Source organism: Leptonychotes weddellii, chromosome 1, assembly GCF_054177405.1.
Source record: "Leptonychotes weddellii isolate Sample4059 chromosome 1, ASM5417740v2, whole genome shotgun sequence".
NCBI classification, from domain to species: Eukaryota; Metazoa; Chordata; class Mammalia; order Carnivora; family Phocidae; genus Leptonychotes; species Leptonychotes weddellii.
In genome coordinates, this window is record NC_138369.1 from 43,901,946 (window position 1) to 43,919,312 (window position 17,367).

The 17,367-nt window shown below is 52.3% G+C and overlaps 1 protein-coding gene across 15 annotated transcripts; it reads left to right on the forward strand.

Annotated features, from left to right (window-relative positions):
- The first annotated feature begins 582 nt into the window (after positions 1-582).
- Positions 583-15,944, forward strand: BRPF1 (bromodomain and PHD finger containing 1). Of its 15 annotated transcripts, none has more exons than XM_006739004.3 (14): positions 585-987; positions 2,881-3,489; positions 6,895-7,854; positions 8,683-8,845; positions 9,263-9,394; positions 9,791-9,937; positions 10,722-11,031; positions 11,361-11,684; positions 12,003-12,287; positions 12,792-12,939; positions 13,514-13,650; positions 13,753-13,871; positions 14,220-14,374; positions 15,089-15,944. In XM_006739004.3, exons 2-14 carry the CDS (start codon positions 2,891-2,893, stop codon positions 15,270-15,272), a joined length of 3,663 nt encoding a protein of 1,220 aa, XP_006739067.1. In that variant the 5' UTR covers positions 585-987; positions 2,881-2,890; the 3' UTR covers positions 15,273-15,944. The 15 variants fall into 15 exon arrangements, with proteins under 15 accessions (XP_081677713.1, XP_081677668.1, XP_081677678.1 ...); XM_031034205.2 differs by having other exon boundaries at positions 11,364-11,684; XM_006739005.3 differs by having other exon boundaries at positions 9,791-9,919.
- The last annotated feature ends 1,423 nt before the right edge of the window (positions 15,945-17,367 follow it).

Consider the following 17,367-nt stretch of genomic DNA (forward strand, 5'->3'; position numbering starts at 1 on the left):
TTAGCCCCACCCTTTTACCCCTGTTCAGCCCCTATTCTCCTTACTGAGGCCCGCTTTACAGATGTCCCCGCCCATTCGCCGCAAACTCCGCCCCATGGACTGGTTTATTCTCCGCCAGACCCGCCCCACCCCTACCCATAACGCCGAGCCCTTCCTCAGGCTCCAGCCTGCGTCCCTCTTGCTCCCGGACCTGCCCCCAGCCCCGCCCCATGGCTCCAGCCCCGCCTCGCCGCCTTTCTCGGAGACCAAGGCCAGGTCCCTACTGCAGCCGAGGCGCCAGCAGGAGGGAGGGAGGAGGCAGAGGGGGAAGGGAGAAGGGCGGGCTCCTCAAGCCCAGCCCCGCGCTCACCGTCCGTGTCCGCAGATTCGCCACAAACGGCCCGACTACTCCGGATCCCGAATATCGCGTCTTCAGTCTACAGAAACTCAACTCTAAGATGGAGGTGCTAGAGAAGCCATGTGGGAAGCCATGTGGGGCGTCCAGGGACTCTTTTGAGTCTCAGAGAATGGCCTCTCGAGACTCAGCAGGCGGGCGGGGATCTGTGGCGAAAGTGCAGCTCGACAGCGCCGAGGCGCCGAGTTTACCCTGCGCAGACGCCGTCGCCGCCGCTGCTGCCGCCGCCGCTGCCACTGCCTTTGCCGCCACGGTCTCCGCCACCACTGTCCCCGCGCTGCCTCCGGGAGCCTCCATTGTTCCGGCGGTGTCGGGTCCCGAGGCCGGACAACCTAGGGGTTTTCGAAACGGGCGGCGGCCGACGGAGTTGAGACACCAGGGCGCCGGCGGGACCGGGAGCGGCAGGGGTCAGCGCGGGAATCCCGGGGAGCCGGGGCCAGAGCGTGGGGCGGCAGGGGACCGGGGTGGCGAGATCTGCGGTCTCCGGAGTTGGGGCTGTCTCTCCCCGGCCCGTCTTTCCCCGCCGGCCTCCCCAAGTGGGGTCGGAGCCCCGGCGGGCGCCCCCGGCGATGAGCCCGGACTCGAGGTGGCCGGTGAGTGCGGGCCTGGGACCGGGGCGGGAGTGGCCAGCGGGGAAGGACTAGACTACTTTCGTGGGGCGTGCGCTGAGCTGTCTGGCCCGGCTGCCCCTTGGGCTACTCCAGCCGGGAGAACTGACAGTGCATTACCTCCCAGCCCGCGTCCCAGGGCAACAGAGTATCCTCCAGGGCTGCCTGGGCCAATGGCAGGAGGGGAGCCTTGTTTAACATGTTACACTTCGACAAAAGGGAAACGTCGCCGCATCCGGGAGAGGGCTGCGGGCACCGCCTGGGCCCGGCCTGATCGCTCCGGCCCCCGCCCCCTACTTCCTCCAGCCCCCTGAGCTCTGCCGCCATACCCCTGTGGGCCCTGTGCCTTCCTCACGGGCTTCCAGTCTGAGTTCTTGTCTCCACCGCGTGTGCCTCTGCCGCCCAGTCCCAGCGGGACATCTGCCCGGGGCTCTGTGCTACTTTGGGAGCCAGGGCGACAGAGCCGCAGCGTACACCAGGGACCCATCATTGAAAAAGAAGAGCTTGCGTGTTCCTCTGATTGGTTTGTGTTTAAAGACACAGCTGCAGGTAGGAAGTAAAAGTTGAAGTAGTTTTACCAACGTAGAAGTCAGGGGCTTTGACAGAGAGGCTGGAGCAGCCCACTTGGCTTAGCTAAGTAGCTGGAGAGAGGCCAAGAGGGGTCACTGTTTGGCTTTGCCTGGAATGGTGCCAACACCCTAGCTGAATTGTTGAACTCAACTAGGCCTGGAGAAATTGGGGCAGTCTCTGACCAAGCTGGGCTTCCTGGGGGCTGGTGCCATCTGCTGTCACTACTCACCTAGGAACACTGGCGAGGAGGAAGGGAAGGCCCTGAGGACCATCATGGAGCTGAGTGTGCCTAGATTGTCATGTTCCTGTTTGTACCCTTAGTACCTGGTATCACTCCCAGGGCCAGAGTCTGGTACCACTCCCAGAGCCAGGGCCAGGGCATAGGCTTCCCCTAAAGACCTCAGAAATGAACTGCTTTTTTCTGTAATGCAATGATTTCTGCTGGTGCCCAGGATTAAATCATTGGCCACCCATTCAAGCAAGCTTCTATATGGGTTAACACTAGCCTTCATCCATCTGTCAGCTCCAAATCTGGTGATCCCTTCATTTAGCTATTTATTCAACAAGTTCTTCATTCATTTGCCAAAAACTGAGTATCCACTACATGCCAGGTACTGGGGATATATAGAGGTGGGTAGGCTCTGATGTCTGCACTGCATAGCACCGTCTAGTGGGAGGAGACAAAGAACTTCCAGTGTGGTAAGTGCCATGCCACCATGATGGAATGATGAGAATGGAATGCTGTAGAAACATAGCTCCCCATGGGAAAGACAAATCATAACAAGAAGTGACATTTGAGTTGGGTTTTGAAGAATGAGTAGGAGCTCACCAATCAGGTGGAAGCCATTTCAAACAGAGATCATCTTGCAGGAATGAGAGGTTATAACATTCAGGAATGGCAAGTTGCCCTGGGTAGACAGAAGCACAGCTGTAACTAGTGAGAAGAGTCTGGAAAGGAGGACTAGGGCCAGACAATGAAAGGAGTACCTTGAATGTCATCATAGGGAATTTGGATATTATCCTGAAATAAGTGGGGAGCATCAGGAAGCTTTTAATCCAAAGATTGACATGATTGTTGCTACTCTTGTCACATTATGTGAGATTAGGCTAGAAGAGTTGAGATATAGGGCAGGATGACTAGGCAGGAGGTGATGAGGCCCAGACTGTGGCCATGTGTGGAGGTGATGGCATTTGGAGTCACTATAGAGGTGGGCTGGCCAGGACCGTTGGGGAGGAGGGCTGGAGAGAGTAGAGTGGATGGCCAAGAGCTTGTCCCCAGGCCTATGCTAACTAATCTGTACATTCTAGATGTGACAGCATGGGGGTGGACTTTGACGTGAAGACTTTCTGCCACAACTTGCGGGCAACTAAGCCACCGTATGAGTGCCCCGTGGAGACCTGCCGCAAGGTCTACAAGAGTTACAGTGGTATCGAGTACCACCTATATCACTATGACCACGACAACCCACCGCCCCCGCAGCAGACTCCACTCCGCAAGCATAAGAAGAAGGGGCGCCAATCACGCCCAGCCAACAAGCAGTCGCCCAGCCCCTCAGAGGTATCCCAGTCACCGGGCCGTGAGGTGATGAGCTATGCACAGGCCCAGCGCATGGTGGAGGTGGACCTGCATGGCCGTGTCCACCGCATCAGCATTTTTGACAACCTGGATGTGGTGTCAGAGGATGAGGAGGCCCCTGAGGAGGCTCCTGAAAATGGCAGCAACAAGGAGAACACTGAGACACCAGCTGCTACTCCCAAGTCAGGCAAGCATAAGAACAAGGAGAAGCGCAAGGACTCCAACCATCACCACCACCATAACGCTTCTGTGAGCACCACTCCCAAGCTGCCAGAGGTGGTATACCGGGAGTTGGAGCAGGACACCCCTGATGCCCCACCCCGGCCAACTTCCTATTACCGGTAAGGCCACCTCTACCTCCCAACTCTGGAAAACTGGTCAAGCAGGGCTCAGGAGCTGGAGAAGTAACAGGCAGCAGAGAGGAGAGTGGCAGAGATAAAGGGTAGCAGAAGCACACTGGTCCTGCCAGGGCAGTGAGAGGAACAGTGCCCCAGCTAATGATGGTGGTACTTACTATATACTGCCACATGCCAGGCCCTGCACTGGGTACTTTATAGCCACTCCCTTATTTTATTCTCACAATTCGCTCAGGCAGGTATTGTTCTCATTTCGCAGATGAGGAACCCACAGTCCAGAAAGGGGACCGAAAGTCACATGCTAGTAGATTTGAACTGGAATTCAAATCTAGGTTACTCTGACTCCAAAGCTATACTGTTTCCACTGTATCAAAACATCATGTGTCTGGTTGCTGACCCTCTCCACTCCATCACTGTGTAACCTTGAGAAAAGCTTCTGGTGTTCTAATGACCCCATCTGCAAAGCATGTATAATATTCCTCTGCCAAGTAGAGGTAGAAGACTAGGCACACTGATTTTATAAGGTCCTGAAAGCAATTGGTAAATCTGCAGAGGTAATTTCCCCATTATTCTGTTACTGTCACCCATCCTTTGGCATGTATAAGCAATACTTTCATTGCCTATGTTTTGTACTCTTCTGTTGGCCCTTTTATTTATTTCATTTAATTGTTTCTTGGCATCCCATTTCCTTCCAAAATTAGTCATGGTGGCTCCTAACAAAGTCACGGGCATAAAGCTAAATTCCTTTAACATAAGGTAAAAAATGAAGGGATGGGGGCAGTGTGGTGGTGAAGCTACATACCGAAACCTTAGTTGAAGGATGGTACAAAAACAAAGTGTAAAACTTCTCTGAGTCTTGGCATTCAAGGCAAAGAGGGCATTTGGCTAAGTTTAAGGAGCAATGTTTGGTGTCAACTAATCAGAAAGCCTGATCTCTGAAAAGGACTTGTAAAGGTTTTTATATGAAAGGTAGTTTTTACCAAAAATGCAATCCATGTGATGGTATACTCAGTCTCAGTTCTTTAAAATCAAGTCTGGGAGGGAAAAAAACAAATATAAAAAAATAAATAAAATCAAGCCTGTGGGAACTCAAGTGATTTGGCCTAGTAAGACACTAATTCTCTCCCTTGTTCATATGTTAGCCAGTCTCTTCTTCCTCTCTTCTTTTCTTTCATCTGTCCAGCCCAGCTCCACCCCCTTCTGGCTTTCCACTGCTTCTCTTTTATGTTAGCACTCACTGCTGTGCCCACCCCCCAACACACAGACCCCTGCCTGGGCCTGCCCTCCCTCCTAATGGCTCTTCAGCACTCTCTGCTCTGATAGGCAATCCAGACCATTCATTCCACCCAATTTCTTCCTCCCTCTGCTCAGATTCACTCTTTCTTCCTGGGGTTCAAATCTGTTCTCCAGGGGAGCAGTGCTCAGCTAGGTATACTGCGATCAGCTGGGAGATATGTTGCATATCATTTATTACTACTGTTATCAGAACTGTCCGAAGTTTTGTAAATGATATTTTTTATATATAAATTTGAGAAGATTTGAAGTTATCTCTCTGAGAACACCATTTTCTCTTGCTTGCATCTGATATGCTTTCTTGAGGGGGAAAGTGGGGGGAGTGTAGGCTGGTGTGCCAGGAATTATACATGACATGCAGCCTACATTATCTGTGCCACAGCCTGTAATCTGGGTACACTGTGGGAGTGTGTTATGCACCATCGCGTAATGTCACATGTGTCATGGCAGAGAAAAGGTGCCAAGGCCTGGAAGTGGCTGGATAGTTCATACAAGCTCTGAGCCACACCCTTTTTCGAGGACGAGGACATTGTGGTCACTTTGGGGAAGAAGTAAAGGGCAAAGGAAGAAACTGCTTCCTACAGAGACAGTATTTTAGTTTCTCTCCTCCATTCCACCCCCAAAATGCCTTTGAAATGAACAACACTGTGCCTATTTCTGTGTAGTGAATCACACATGATCCTTGCCTCTAGCCTAGAGTGGAGGAGTTAGACACATAAATAGTTAGAATATAAGGCAAGATAGGTCAGGGCTGTACAAAAGCTAATACTAAAGCTAATGTTTATTGAATACTTGCATCATGCCAGGTACTGTTCTAAGTTCTTTACCTGTATTAACTCATTTAATGCCCACAACAGCTGTGTGAAATAGGTTCAGGTTAGCATCACCACTTTGCAGATGAGGAAAGAGAGGCCCGGGGAGGTCACCTTATTTACCTACTATTGTACAGAGCACTGCTCCAGAGCCTATGCTTACCTGGCCTGCTCTTAGCACCCAGAACCCCGTTTCCCTTGTGGAGAGGGGAAGGGAGGAACAGAAAGTAACATTTAGGGCCCGCTATGTTGTGCCACTTCATTTAGCCCATTCATTTTTTAAATTCCATTTAGTCCTGATAAATGTCTTTGGGAGAAAATGGTAGCATCTTTATCTTATCATCAATAATACTGAGGTTCAGGAAAGACCAGTGATGACTTGAAGGTCACAAAGTGGCAGAGCCAGGATTTAAATCCATGTTTGTCAGAAGCCAAAGCCCCATTCTTTCCATTGTAGCTCTCTGTAGCTTTATAATACCAGAGTCCAGGCAACCTAGAGCATAGCAGGGGGCATGGGGAGTCTGCTCTGTAATGCCAGAGACCTGGAGCAGCGCTCAGCTCCAGTCCTGCTGGTCCAATGAGTACTGTAGGGTAGAGTGTGAACTGTAGCTCTGCCACTTCCTGGTTGTATGACCTATCTGTGTTGGGCAGTTAATTAACTTCTCAAAGCTTCATTTTCGTCATCCACAAAGTAAGGGCAATAAGAACATTAATGCTATGGCTCTGGTGAGAATAAATGTGTAACAGTACAATGCTTGGCTCACAGTAAATGCTCAGTAAATCTTAGCTATTCTTTTATCTTCCAAGGCTATCCAGAGAACAAACACAATACCTAGAGTTTGAGGGAGCCCTGAGCTGCACCAGCTGACAGCAGACCCATGGCAACTCCATTCAGGACACTGCCAGCTGGTACTAAAAATGATATATAATTTGCAAGTGACACGTGAGAACCTTCCTTCGGACTCTTTGCACCATCATCCAGACCAACGCAATAGGTCCTAGCTGTCCCACCCTCCTCCCTTCAGGAGTTTGAGTGAACCTCTGCACGTCAGAGGAGGTGGTGTAGTAGCTAGTACACAAGCTTCCTAACTCCCTAAACCTTAGGTTTCCTTTTATGCAAAACCATAATAATTACAAAACCTGGGGTTAAGATGACGATGGAATGAGACAGCATAAGTAAAGGCACAGGCCTGGCATTGAGTAAGTGTCCAGCAATTGTAGCCCATTGTCTTTAAGGGAAGGAAATCTCAACCATATGGTGCTGAGCTGCCTCTGCGCACTGCAGGTACATTGAGAAGTCGGCAGAGGAGCTGGACGAGGAAGTAGAGTATGACATGGACGAGGAGGACTACATCTGGTTGGATATCATGAACGAGCGGCGGAAGACAGAGGGTGTGAGTCCGATCCCACAGGAGATCTTTGAGTACTTAATGGACCGGCTGGAGAAGGAGTCCTACTTTGAAAGCCACAATAAAGGTGACCCCAATGCACTAGTGGACGAGGATGCTGTGTGCTGTATCTGCAATGATGGGGAGTGCCAGAACAGCAATGTCATCCTGTTCTGTGACATGTGCAACCTGGCTGTGCACCAAGAGTGCTACGGTGTCCCCTACATCCCTGAGGGCCAGTGGCTGTGCCGCCGCTGCCTACAGTCACCCTCCCGCGCTGTGGACTGTGCCCTGTGCCCCAACAAGGGTGGTGCCTTCAAGCAGACAGATGACGGGCGCTGGGCCCATGTGGTATGTGCCCTGTGGATCCCTGAAGTCTGCTTCGCCAACACAGTCTTCCTGGAGCCTATTGACAGCATTGAGCACATCCCGCCAGCTCGCTGGAAGCTGACCTGCTATATTTGCAAACAGCGGGGCTCAGGGGCCTGCATCCAGTGCCACAAGGCCAACTGCTACACAGCCTTCCACGTGACATGTGCCCAGCAGGCTGGCCTTTACATGAAGATGGAGCCTGTGCGGGAGACGGGTGCCAACGGCACCTCTTTCAGCGTCCGCAAGACGGCCTACTGTGACATCCACACGCCCCCAGGTTCGGCACGCCGCTTGCCTGCCCTGTCCCACAGTGAGGGTGAGGAGGATGAGGATGAGGAGGAGGATGAGGGTAAGAGTTGGAGCTCAGAGAAGGTCAAGAAGGCCAAGGCCAAGTCCCGGATCAAGATGAAGAAGGCACGGAAAATCCTGGCAGAGAAGCGGGCAGCAGCACCTGTGGTATCGGTGCCTTGCATCCCACCACACAGGTACGTGGAGAGTGGATATAGGCTGGTAAGGGAAGAAGAAGCCCTCCTAGAGATGGATAGGCCCAAGTGGAGTGACAGGGTTGGGTTATTTTACCAGGAGCTACAAAGAAGTTCAAAAAAAAAAAAAAAATCACACCAGATTCCAAAAGAATTTAGCTCGAGCAGGTCACCTGACTTTTACATCAGGAGCCACAAACGTCAACTTTTATCGTAGACCTAATAAGTGTTTTAGCTGCCCTTCATTTTGATGGTCTAATTTAGGTTAGGAAGAAAGAGGATGGAGTAGCTACCAGCCACAGTGGCAGAAATGGTCTGACCCTGAAGGGAGAGATGGAACAAAAAAGGGGGAAGGAAATGCTCAAGGAGTTGCAAAGTGGTCACTGCCACAAATGAATCCAGATGAGGGCTGCCATCATCAGTTATTTTTAACTCTCTCTTGTGCTATCTGGTTGATTTTCTATAGTTTACTGCTTTACAGTTGTACTTTATCCTAAAACCTTCCAAGGCTCAATCTGAGCAGGGTATCACAGGGTCAAATAGTACTCCAGGCTGCTGTGACAAAAGCAGTCTTAGGGGCCAAGCTCCCTGATACCCCTCCCCCACCCAACTTCGTGAACGGGGTTAGGGATCTGGCTTCATGCTGGGAGCTTAGCTTCCTGTCTGGTACCATTTGCTCTTCTTTGCATTAAGCCAAGTGTCACGGCCTTTTTGACAATAGACTTATTCCCGATTCAGCCCCATTCAGGAATTCTCACTAGCCAGAGACCCCTGTTCTGCTTAAGAAAAGCATGGCTCAGTGGGTTTATCTCTTTATTCCCTGCTTTCCAGGCTCAGTAAAATCACCAACCGCTTGACCATCCAAAGGAAGAGCCAGTTCATGCAGAGGTTACATAGCTACTGGACGCTGAAACGGCAGTCCCGAAATGGAGTCCCGCTGCTACGTCGCCTACAGACACACCTACAGTCTCAGAGGAATTGTGACCAAGTCGGGGTACCGTGTCAGATTCCCTGTGGGCTCTGGGAACTGGGGCCAGGGACACAAGGACTGAGATTTATGACTGTAGCTTTCAGTGTCCAAGGACTTGGGCTATTTCCTCCTTTAAGCTAGCCCTCAAACCAGGCTCAGGACGAAATCCTTATAGATTATCTGCTCGTTAGAAGGGCACTGTTCCTATGTGTTCATTCATCCATTCACTCAACAAGCATATACCAAGCACTGATTCTGTGCCAGGCCTAGGGGGCACATAGGTTGAGGAACTCCCACTTTAGCTAGCAAGCCTGCCAATAAACTACTGTGCTCCCTCCTTAAGCTTTACCTACCCTTGACCCAGGCTTTCTGGGCTCTCCTCCCCTTTGGCCTTTCTTCTGGCTACCTCATCATCTCCTAATCCCTTTTTTGCCTCTATAGAGAGATTCTGAGGATAAGAACTGGGCCCTCAAAGAACAGCTCAAGTCCTGGCAGCGACTCCGGCACGACCTGGAGCGAGCTCGGCTGTTGGTGGAGCTCATCCGCAAGCGGGAGAAACTGAAAAGGGAGACGGTGAGTGCTCCTGGGCCAACTCTGTCTTACAGAAGAGAAAACAGTCCAGGGACAAGGAAAAGCATGTATCCCCTGGCCAGGAAGCAACAGGGCTGATGCTGGAGTCAGGTTTCCTGGCACCCAGTGTATTCTCAAGCTCACTGCAAGCAGAATGTCACAGGAGAGTATGAAAGGGACCCTAGATTATGTGATATAGGTAGCTGGCACTGGGAGCTTAAGGAAGGGAAAGGCCAGCCAGAGTAGTTGGGCCTTTTTATAAAGTAGACCTGAGTGAGTACACCCAGCTGTGGGCCGGGGAGAAGGAAGGCAATGTCCCAAACCAGCTGCTACCATCCCCTCAGACCTCTGCCAAGGGACTGGCCCGGGCCTGGCTGATCGGGCCTTTATGTGTGTCAGATCAAGGTCCAGCAGATCGCCATGGAGATGCAGCTGACCCCCTTCCTCATCCTCCTTCGCAAAACCTTGGAGCAGCTCCAAGAAAAGGACACAGGCAACATCTTCAGCGAGCCGGTCCCTCTGTCTGAGGTAACCGAATTGGACGAAGTAAGAATCCCTTCCCCTCACTCCACCTTCTTTCTGTTCCTCTCCCAGTTGGACCCCTGCTGCAAGTCTGGGCCAGGGACTAGGAGGGGACCATGAAGAGAGGGGCTGGTGGCTCTGGGGCTCCAGGATGAACTGGAGCCACATGCATCACCTGGACTCTGTCTTGTCCCTGTCATACCCCAAGGCCCAGAATGGGAGGCAATCTGCACTCCTTCCCCAGAGGCAGGGACTGAGTCTGCCAAATGAATAATCCCAGGGCAGGAAGACACTTTCGGGGTGCTGAACCCTAGAACGGAGACTTTAGAAGGCTCAGCACCTAAAGAACCAGCTCTGAAGCCCTAGGTCCTGACTGGCAGACTCTTCTCTCTAAAAGGTATAAAATGAGAGGCCTGAGGCAGTAGCCTCCTTATAAGTCTTAATGATAAGTAAAAAGAACTATAGGAATGCAAGATGGTGTTATTTCCAGAGGATTGCCATAGCCATTTTCTTACTGAAGCCTCATATGGCTGTAGGAAGTAGATTTCACTGTAATTTCATCACCATTTTCCAGGCGAGGAAAAGAAGGCCCAGAGAGGTTAAGAGACTTGCCATGGTCACACAGCTTGTGACTGGTAAAGTCAAGACTAGAATCCAGCTTTCCTTTCCCCTGTGCTATATGCCTGCCTCTAACTGTGGTGGGAGGAGGTTACTGGATGCATTTCAGGGGGTGGGGGTATTAGGAGCAAGGGTTCAGGGGGAATGAGGAGCGTGTCTCCACTTAGCCACACCTACCCTACTCTCCCAGGTACCTGACTACCTAGACCACATCAAAAAGCCCATGGACTTTTTCACCATGAAGCAGAACTTGGAGGCTTACCGCTACCTGAACTTTGATGATTTTGAGGAGGACTTCAACCTTATCGTCAGCAACTGCCTCAAGTATAACGCCAAGGATACCATCTTCTACCGGGCAGCAGTGCGGCTCCGTGAACAGGGTGGCGCTGTGCTCCGCCAGGCCCGGCGCCAGGCAGAAAAAATGGGCATTGACTTTGAGACGGGCATGCATATCCCCCACAGCCTGCCTGGAGATGAAGCCCCACAACACACTGAAGATGGTGGGTGATAAGTCATGCTACACACATAGAGGCCAGTGCCAGGGATGAACAGCTTTCCAAAAGCCCCCTACTGGGAACGGGCAGTGTAGGCAGGAAGTAGCTAGGCTGAGCAGTGGCAAGCTGTCCCCAGGAATGCTCCCCAAGAAGCCAGACTGGGTGAATGGATAGCAGTGCCTGCCATTCCACATCTTGGTGCTGCTGTTATACAGCTGTTCCTGGTGAGAAGCCAAGGGGAAAAGACTGGGTTTCTTGCTGCCTGCCCAGGTTCAGGGGGCCCAGAGGGCTGCCCTGAGTCTGACCTTTCCCCACCTCCCCATGTCCACCCCTAGCAGCAGAGGAAGAGCGGCTGGTCCTGCTGGAGAACCAGAAGCACCTGCCGGTGGAAGAGCAGCTAAAGTTGTTGCTGGAGCGGCTGGATGAGGTGAATGCCAGCAAGCAGAGTGTGGGCCGTTCACGGCGTGCAAAGATGATCAAGAAAGAGATGACGGCACTGCGGCGAAAGCTTGCCCACCAGCGGGAAACTGGAAGGGATGGGCCTGAGCGGCACGGCCCCACGAGCCGGGGCAGCCTGACACCTCACCCGGCAGCCTGTGACAAGGACGGGCAGACAGACAGTGCCGCCGAGGAGAGCAGCAGCCAGGAGACAAGCAAAGGTCTGAACCCCCTAGCAAGGTGGACCCCAAAGCAAGCCAGACTTGACTCTGCAGCACACACTCAGCCCCTGCCATCCCCAGGTAGAGGTTTCTCCTACACAGCTAGCTGTACTTTCTCCCTCATTCCCCATTCAGGGGCCTCTCAGCTGCCTCTCTGGCTATTTGTATAAGAGACATTGTTCCCAATTCCATATCCCCCAGATCATCTCCCAACTCTAGCTGGAGTAATGGTCCTATAGACCCAGGGCATACCCTGGGCATCTACCCTTCCCACATCAGGCCCCTCACCAACTCTCCTTCTCTCTTTCTCTGCTCCAGGCCTGGGTCCCAACATGTCCTCAACCCCCGCACATGAGGTGGGCAGGAGAACCTCAGTTCTGTTCTCCAAAAAGAACCCGAAGACGGCTGGACCGCCCAAGAGGCCGGGCCGGCCCCCCAAAAACCGGGAGAGCCAGATGACCCCCAGCCACGGAGGCAGTCCTGTGGGGCCCCCCCAGCTCCCCATCATGGGCTCCCTACGTCAGCGCAAGCGGGGTAGGAGCCCCCGGCCCAGTTCGAGCTCAGACAGCGACAGTGATAAATCCACAGAAGACCCCCCAATGGGTGAGCCTCACCATCACCCAGCCACCCCCCTCCCCAAGAGAGTGAGCTAAGCTGCCATCGTCCCCAACATAACTCCCACTTACCCTTCATTTGCCTATAATATATCAGAGCTAGAAGGGCCCTTAGGGATCCTTTAATTCAGTCCGCTCATTTTACAGATGGGGAAACTGAAGTCCAAAAACACTGACCCAGCTAGATTCCTATCCAGGGTCCCCTCCATTGTATCACTTCACCTTTTCTCTTCTCACCCTCCTTGGGGATTTCCTGCCCTTTAAGCCATTTGTGTCTTAAGACCAGTAACTGCCAAGGGAAGTGCAAGGGGTGGGGCAGGACTATGGCCAACTGTGGCAGACCCTGCCCAGAGCTGGCTCTGTTGGCCAAAGTTGGAGGAATTTTCCAGCACAGAAGGGAAAGCTAAGCTCCTAGTCCCCCCTACCCCCGTGCCATCTCTGATCTACATCTTCCTGACCGATTCCTTCCCTCCTCCCCCTCCCGCCAACCAAGACTTACCAGCCAATGGCTTCAGCGGTGGAAATCAGCCAGTGAAGAAGAGTTTCTTGGTATATCGTAATGACTGCAGCCTTCCCCGGAGCAGCTCCGACTCTGAGTCCAGCAGCAGTAGCAGCAGCAGCGCTGCCTCAGACCGAACCAGGTACCAGCCCTCCAGATCAAGGCCTGTCTCCAGGATGCCCTTCCATGTTTCCCTATGGGAAGTGGGGTGCCAGCCACCTCAGCCTAGATTAAGATGGCTCAGACCCAAGGTTCTCTGCAAAATAAACAGCATATATAAGAATGTCACCATAATGGAATAGTGGGAACCATCCTGGGTTAAGCTGACAGAGCAGAGAGTGTAAGCTGATGCCTTGGGGCCTGGATTTGGCCTGCATACATACTTTGTTTGGCCAGCATGGTGTTTTAAAAAAAATGAATCCAGTACTCCCACATAAAATTCCTAGTGTCTATATTCTCTTTAAAAATCAGATCTGGCAAATCTAGCCAGTGCTGCCTTTAGACGGGGTGTACTCATCACCACCACTGCTAAATCCAGCCCATGTCCATCACATCACTGCCAACACCCTGAGGGCATTTGGATTTGAAATTTTTCAAGTGGCCTCAGCTTTCAAAAATTCTTAGACCTTGGGGCCCAGTTTAAAGAGAGGACATCTACCATGCCATTACCCACTCTTCCCCTGCTTTAAGCCGAGTTCTTATTGTCTTGTCCATAGCACAACACCCTCAAAACAAGGCCGGGGCAAGCCCTCCTTCTCTCGGGGCACGTTCCCGGAAGATAGCAGTGAAGATACCTCAGGCACTGAGAACGAGGCCTACTCCGTGGGCACTGGCCGCGGCGTGGGCCACAGCAGTAAGTACCCTCACCCAAGGCCAGGGATGCCGGGGGCCCAGTGTCAGGGCCTTGCCAGCCCCCTGGCTGCTGATCCGCCCCCTCTCTCCCATTCCTGTGAAGTGGTAAGGAAGAGTCTGGGACGGGGAGCTGGCTGGCTGTCAGAGGATGAAGACTCGCCCCTGGATGCTCTGGACCTGGTGTGGGCCAAATGCCGAGGATATCCATCATACCCAGCTCTGGTAGGCTTCCCCTTTTCTTATCATACCCCTTGTCTCCCAACACCAGATGGCAGACACAGTTAGCAAATTTTACTTACTCTCGGCTGAGCTGCAGAGAACAAGGGTCTTTGGCAGATAGACACTTAAGAGGTTCCTGGTTAGTTGTTCCATGTCTCCCTTTTCCTTCCCTTTGTACCCTTGGGTCTGAAATAGTTCATCATGAGAAGAAGCCAAGGGTCAGCACTGCAGCCTTGTGGCATAATAATCTTTCTCTGTCCCCACTTCAGAGATACTCTCCCAGTTCTTAGGTAGAGTAAGCCGTGCAGAAGAAGGGGACTGAACCAAACAAAGGTCTTATTACACCCTCAGATAATTGATCCAAAGATGCCCCGGGAAGGTATGTTCCACCATGGGGTTCCCATCCCTGTGCCCCCACTGGAGGTGCTGAAACTTGGGGAGCAGATGACCCAGGAAGCCCGAGAGCATCTCTACCTCGTCCTCTTCTTTGACAACAAGCGAACCTGGTAAGGGAGGAGGGGAGCATTTGGTGTGATTCACAGCCACAGATGCAACTCTGGGTATAGGGGCTGGCTGCCAGGAAATTCCAGCAAGACAGACTGGGCTATCACAAATTAGAGGGGGAGGGACTTAGATCTTTGAGCAAAAGGGTTGTGTTGACCATAAGTCTGAGAGCCTGAGTGGGCAGCAGCTGACAAACAGCTATAGCTAGAAGCCAAAGGGCCATTAGTGACTATGACAAGTGTGCTCCCCACCCAGACTTAGGTGGCTTCTAGACTTAGTTTTCCCACCTCTGCCTTCATGGTGACAAAATGGGGATAAAACAAGCATAAACATTCACGCTCTGAATCTCTGTTCTGTCACATGTACGTAGTGTGCTTTTGTGCATTGTCTGCAGAGGATATTTAATGTCCGTCAAGTCTGCCAGGAGCCTCTGGGACAGGGTACCTATTTCAGGTTAGGTCATGGCTCTGCCTTTTTTGCACTCAGAAATACCCTGTGATTACCCCGTAGTAGGTCTGTTGACTGGGCTCTTTTCATCACTATGAGCCATTCCTAGAGGGCAGGGACTGTTTCTCTTAGTCTCAGTAACCCCATTGCCCAACAGAGCCTGGCTCAGAGTGGGTGCTCAGGAGGTGTTTTTGAATGAGTGTGTGATGAAGGCTGATGCTTGTTGCTTTCCCAGAGATGACTTATGTGATCCTCACCTCGTCCTACAGGCAGTGGCTGCCGAGAACTAAGCTGGTTCCTCTGGGCGTGAACCAGGACCTCGACAAGGAAAAGATGCTGGAGGGCCGCAAATCCAACATCCGCAAGTCAGTGCAGATTGCCTACCACAGGGCTCTGCAGCACCGCAGCAAGGTGCAGGGCGAGCAGAGCAGTGAGACCAGTGATAGTGACTGATAATGCCCAGCACAGCCCAACCTACAGTGCCCTGCCACCTCTCTCCTCCCCCCTTTGCTCACTGTCCTGGAGTGGCACCGGCCTCTGCACTGACTCATTCCTGGTCTTGGGGCCAGTCTCAGGGGAAGCTGGGTGGGGGAGGTCCCTCCCGCCCTGAGTGCAGCTGGACTGTACAGAACACTCCAAGGGCCCATGGTGGCTCTGCGCAAGGAGAGGGGAGGTCCCACTGGCCAGAAAGCTCCAGAGACCTCACAGCATTGTAGTGCAGGGTGGTGGGCCAAGGTTAGGACACTGCATAAAACAGGCCATCCCACCACCTCTGCCTGCTTTGCTTGTTCCAGGAGAATCTGTAACTGCCTAGTGGCCTGAGGCCCCCTGCAGGTGGTGAGGTGAGCGGGCATCTGCCCAGCCTAGCAGTGGGATTGATGTCTGTCCAGCCCGGAAGAGGGGCACTAGGTGACCCCCTCCCCTGCTGTTGTAAATACTGTAATTAGCGGAGAATTTAAATTATTCTCATTTGTAACTGCGTTTCCGGGTCGCGCCAGAGTCATTTGGTACTAAAAAAGACTGGGGCCTGTCCCCACTTCCCTTTTCCCCATAGATTCCCCCACCTTTCAAACTGGTTTGTATTTATTTCAAAGGAAGAAAATATATTGATTCTTAGAAAATAAATGGTCTGTTTGGAATTCTTGGGTTCTTACCTCTTGCCAGGGCAAAGGGATAAAAAGGGAAGCTCAGTCCCCCAGGGATGGTAAATAATTGGGCTCAAGAGGTTGCTGGTTGCTGTGCCTGCTGCATTTGTAAGACAACAGCAAAGATGATATAACAGTTCCCATTTCCCAGGCACTTAACTGAGTGGCAGGCCTTGTTCTAAGCACTTTTAGATACACGATTTCATGTAATCCTTGCAATAACTCTGGGGAAAGTTAATAATAGAGTGGTTATCTCCACAAAGACACTGAGGTTAAGAAAAATTAAGTAACTTGCCTAAATTTCCACAACTAGGAAGTCGCAGAGCTAGGATTTGAACTCAGGTCTGTCTGTTTGTCTGCCAAGCTGGCTCTTTAACCAGCACGCAGAACTGCTGGAGGAAGAGTCTACTGCCCATCCCTTCATGAATTTCAGATGCTTCAAGTTCTCTGCCAGTAGGATAGTCCAAGTGTTTCAGAGTCTCTATAGCTGTGACCTTCACCTGTTTAACGGGGGCCAGAGCAGGCATGTAGAGGATTGCTTTTCACTCATTCCCAACCTTGGCACCCCCTTTACAGATTCAAACAGTTACTGAAGGAATACCTTCCAAGTGCTAGGCACCTGTGGGCTGGCACGCCTAGAGATGAGACAGCCACAGGACGTAGGTGCTCAAGGGCCTTGCAGCTGCTGAGGAGTGGAGCAGACAAAAACACCATTTGATGATAACCATGCTCCTGGTGCTCCGTACTAGGTACTGTGGGTGGGACACAAATCAGCTGCAAATCTTGCCCCTGAGGAATCTGCAGTCTACTCATTCAGACACAGTAACCCCAAATCACTGCGCTACAAGGTGAAAAGTGGCCCAGATAAAAGTTCCTGTCTCCTAGCTCCATGCTCATTGTGTTCCTCCACAAGGGAAGAAATTACTTAAAACATCTTTCCTCGGCCCAGGCAGCCAGCCCTGCAAACGGCGAGGCAGACAGGCCCCACTAGGCACGGGTGTGAGATGATGGGAGTGCTGTTGAAGGAATGCCCCGAGACTGAAGGGAGCAGCTGGGCAGCGCAGCTGCGGCCGGGGCGCGGCAGTCCGAGGAGCCCGGCCTCTGATGGAGTGAAGTCTTGAGGCCTGACTGCGAAGTCGAGGCTCGGTGAGGCCTTCTGGAGGGGAGCGGCCCAGCCGGCGGGTGCGAAGACAGGATCCGCAGGCGACAGACGCTGTGGAGACGCCTCACTGGGGCTCGCAGGGGCCCGAGCTGTGTTCGGGTCCGATTCTCGGTCAAGAGGGCGAATATCTGACTGGAGAAGCTCGGTGGAGAAAGTCTTTCTGAGGACGGTGAGGGACAGGATTTGGTTCTGCGGACAGGGAAGCCTGAGGAACCCCGAGGGTCTGAGGAGATCAGGCCGT

What these genes read in the sequence shown, in the direction of transcription:
- BRPF1 (XM_081821542.1), top strand. Translation starts at nt 2,891, where the DNA reads ATGGGGGTGGACTTTGACGTGAAGACTTTCTGCCACAACTTGCGGGCA. An exon ending in CCCACAACACACTGAAGATG is followed by an intron (nt 11,032 to 11,360) that starts GTGGGTGATAAG and finishes GTCCACCCCTAG; the next exon opens with CAGCAGAGGAAGAGCGGCTG. An exon ending in TTTGACAACAAGCGAACCTG is followed by an intron (nt 14,375 to 15,088) that starts GTAAGGGAGGAG and finishes CTCGTCCTACAG; the next exon opens with GCAGTGGCTGCCGAGAACTA.